The sequence below is a fragment of the Stegastes partitus genome, unplaced genomic scaffold, assembly GCF_000690725.1.
Source record: "Stegastes partitus isolate 25-593 unplaced genomic scaffold, Stegastes_partitus-1.0.2 Scaffold3928, whole genome shotgun sequence".
Lineage (NCBI taxonomy): Eukaryota > Metazoa > Chordata > Actinopteri > Pomacentridae > Stegastes > Stegastes partitus.
Genome location: NW_007581659.1, coordinates 1 through 3,970, shown reverse-complemented (window position 1 = coordinate 3,970; position 3,970 = coordinate 1). Strand labels below are relative to the sequence as shown.

The window sequence follows — 3,970 nt, the reverse complement described above, 5'->3', positions numbered from 1 at the left end:
TCAGGAAAACAGAGTCATTTGACGTTTGGACACATTCACAGTTTGAAGTTTAGGAGTGTGCAGCCATTTGTACACATTCACACTGGAAGTTTGAGTTTACATACAGTGCCCATAAAAAGTGTTCACCTCCAAGAATATATACAACTTTTATTGCTTTTTATCCTTGAATCATGATCACTTTAGTTTTTCATTTCAGTGCAAACAGATTTTCACAAAGAAATGTCAATTAATCAGGGCTCATTGATGTTGCGATACCATGAAGACAAAGGAATGCTTCAAGCAAGTCAACGAAAACGTTATTGAAAGTCCTTGATAAGTCAAGCCCAAAACACTTCCCATAATCACAAACACACCATCTCCAAAATGAAGCACGGTGGTGGCAGCATCATGATGTGGGAATGTTTCTCAGCAGCAGCCCTGGAAGGCTTGTAAAGGTAGAGGGTAAATGAATGCAGCAAAGTGTAGAGAAATCCTGGAGGACAACCTGTACTGAGACTTGGAGAAGACTTGTTTTCCATCAAGACAACAAGCCAAAGCAAACAGCCAAAGCTCCACAGAAATGGTTTAAAGACAACAAGGGGAATGTTCTGGAGGCCCAGTCAGAGTCCAGACCTCAACCAAACCCATGAGGTTTAGTGCCTGGCCTTGGAAAGGCCTGTTCAGCCATTGTGTCCATCCAACACACTAGGATGAAGAGACAGAGCTTGTGTAGTTTTGCAAAGAAGAATGGAGTAAAATCTTTACTCTTTATAGGCCTTGTGCAGTATGATCCTCACGTGTCTTACCTGCAGTATAGTGAGATCATTTGCTAGCTGTCAGTAAAGGCAAAACTACTACCATGATTAGGTTTCGTCAAAAGGCTGCAATCAAATCTCAACTTGAATGTAGCTGAGTCTTTGCAACAGAATATACTGAATTTCTAAAGTGAGGAAAGTCTTCGATGGATGGGACCTTTCAGTAAAAAGGAAACAGAAAAAAGAAAAAGGAAGGAATATCCGAAAATAATTAAACTGGTGTGATATTTTTGACCTTACAAGAATATTGTGAGGAGTGACAAGTAACTTTGACCTTCAGATGAATGTCCTGGAGTGTCACACCCTCCAAATGATATTTATGTAAAGTATGTTTAAGTTAAGGTTGAAAAGTTCTAAATGGTGCCAACATGATTCCAATGCAAACGGGGGGACCTCTGTCAGTCATTCCAACACCATCCACTGAATCTGTAGACACCATTGTTCTTCTTCACCTAATGGTTGCAGAGATATTAGCCAAAAAAAAAAAAGCTGTGTATTGGTTTTGAGATATTATTCATTATTTTGGATGTGTTGCAAATTTCCATAGACCAACATTCAAAAAAGGAAATGTATAAAATCACACATCACAGATTTTGGCACCAGAATGAAAAGCATATCACATCACATCAGTATTATTAAGATTGCAGCTTTGGAACAATGTTTCTATCTGCAAGCATATTCAAGCGTACAGAAGAACATAGAAAAAAAAACTTAAATGTGCAATTCATGGAGAAATTGCAACCGTGATTGCTGGCAGCTGCGGCAGGTGGGTGGAAATTGCTCCAACAGCTCAGCACATGTACGTAAGGAACCTGTTGTCGAACCTGTAACTTCACAATTGGAGCACTGTTCACGTGACCAACTGAGCACCAGCCACCACCAGATAGCAGACATGTTTCATCATATCCAGGATTTGTTTTCATATAGACCATGCTGCTGTTAAGTTGAAGTGTCACGCAAAGGCCTTCAAAGACCACAAATGACTGCCACAGCACTCTCTTGTTAAGTAATCTAATCTGTTTTAAGCATCACATCAATATGCCTAATACTGCAGCTGTTTCCGACCTGAGCCTGCACTTTGAAGCACGGTGGCTTATCGGTAACAGAGTAGTAGAAAATAAAGAGAAGTGCGTTGTATGTACGTCCCGCTCTGTACTCCTGCTGTATTCTCTTTCACCGTGTCTCGACAAATAAATGGATCCGGTTCACAAGGTTTACTGCCTCCCATGCTGTCTGTCTTGACAGCGGCCCAGACTGCTTGTTACCAGCACAGAACGAGCCAACACAGTAGTGTCGTTTACAACACTATACGCCATGGAGCTGAGAGGGTAACACAGCTTTGGAACCATGTTTTTAACTACAAACATATTGGAGGTATTGCACATTCAAAATCATATGGACAAAGATGTAAGAAATATAATATAGAGTTAAAGAGACCCATTAGGCTAACAACAGTTAGGTTAGGATTTCAAAATGCAGAATATTATGTGTAGCTGAAAAACAAACAGATTGTGCAGTTTTTTGACAATCGTACAACCAGTATGAGGAAACGTTAGTGTGACGTATTTGTGGAATAAACAGCTGGAGGACCCAAAGTGCTGATTGTAAATGAACAGACAAGTAGACTTCTGAGTTTTGTACCAGTTCAATGACTGTAACAGCAGAGTGTCTTGGAGGGACAAAAAATCTGTTTGTGGCAGATATTTTCAAGTATCACCAAACATTCTCACTTTTTAATCCAAATAAAACCTTAACAATTTTGAAGCATTCTCAAAGTTTATAGCTTTATTCATGTTTTTAAATAGAGCTTATTTGTACAATTGGACAATCATTGTAATTATAAATATCAGAAAATAGTAAAAACAAAATGAAATGCTCATTCTAATATTTCCCAGTTAAAGAATTCAAATTCATTTTTATATTTGAATATTTAAAATCTAAAACCCAAAGATATTGAAGTTATTGTCACATATGAAAAAAAAATCATGTTTCAGAGGCTGAAAGCAGCTTCATAAACAACAAAGAAAGTTACAGATCAGTCTGTTCTCTCATCACCTCACTGACTGATCGCTGCAGCTCCAATGTGTTTCTACATTTGATTCAATTCCAGTCTTCCAGAAAACCCTTTACAGCAACTATAGAATACAACTATTCATCAGAATGATCAAACATTTAAAACACGCTGAGCATGAAAAGTTGTAACATTGGACCGTCTGTGATTCTCAGCTACAAGAAAAAAGTCAGATAGTTATTGATGTAAAATATGTAGATGTATTTACAGATTTAATGACTGCAGTATTACTTTCAGGCACCTTTCTCTGTCATACTAACTCATGTTATGTTACTGAACACACATCTTAAGTAGTTTTCATCACTGAAAAGTCACAAAGGAAGCATTCTTCCAAAAGAAATGCAATGTATGTCTCATCTACTAAACTGTCAAAGTTCCTTCAGAAAACTAGAAGTGAACTACAGATCATGGACCTAAATCAAAGCTGAACACCAACCGACCCTCACACACTGCAACTACTCTGATTGAGTTTAATGAACTCAGCAGTGTCGTCAATATTCCAAAGACAAAATCCTGCATGTAGCGGCTGAGTGAACGTGGTCTGGACTCTGTGGAGGAGAGTCATGGTTTTAGAGACGTAGTAGAAAGACAGAACACCTGCTCTGTGGTCCAGGTAGACTCCTACTGTGGTGGTCCGACGAACTGAGACGGAAGTTTGAGTGTTGTTAAAAAATGCATGTTTGTCTACGTTACAACGTACAGCCTGAGATTTGTCATTGAATCCAAATCCACATTCATTTGAATGCCCTACTCTGCTGATATTCTTGTACGCGACTGCTACATCAACTCCTCCTCCTCTTCCATTCCACTTCACCTCCCAGTAACAACGTCCAGTCAGACTCTCTTTACTCAGAACCTGAAAACGTGTAATGAATCTGTCTGGATGATCAGGATAAGACTGACGTTGTTTCATTAATGTTACCTTTGTGTTTCCCTCTGATAAGAACAGATATTGGTTTGCTGTGTTTGGATCCAGAGTGATTTCTCGTGAATATTTTAAGAACTCAGCTCTGGTCTTTGGTTCTGGTTCTGGTTCTGACAGTAAAACATCCTCGTCAGTGATGGCCAGTGAGATGTTTGTCCATGTGTCCCTCAGAACGTCCTG

The 3,970-nt window shown here is 39.0% G+C and overlaps 1 protein-coding gene across 1 annotated transcript; it reads right to left on the bottom strand.

Moving 5' to 3' along the window:
* Positions 1-3,307: 3,307 nt before the first annotated feature.
* On the bottom strand, positions 3,308-3,964 carry LOC103376348 (tripartite motif-containing protein 16-like; the record flags this gene model as incomplete). The annotated part of the gene is made up of 1 exon (XM_008306720.1): positions 3,308-3,964. A coding segment is annotated over one exon (657 nt), but the record flags the coding sequence as incomplete, so codon positions are not given.
* Positions 3,965-3,970: the final 6 nt, after the last annotated feature.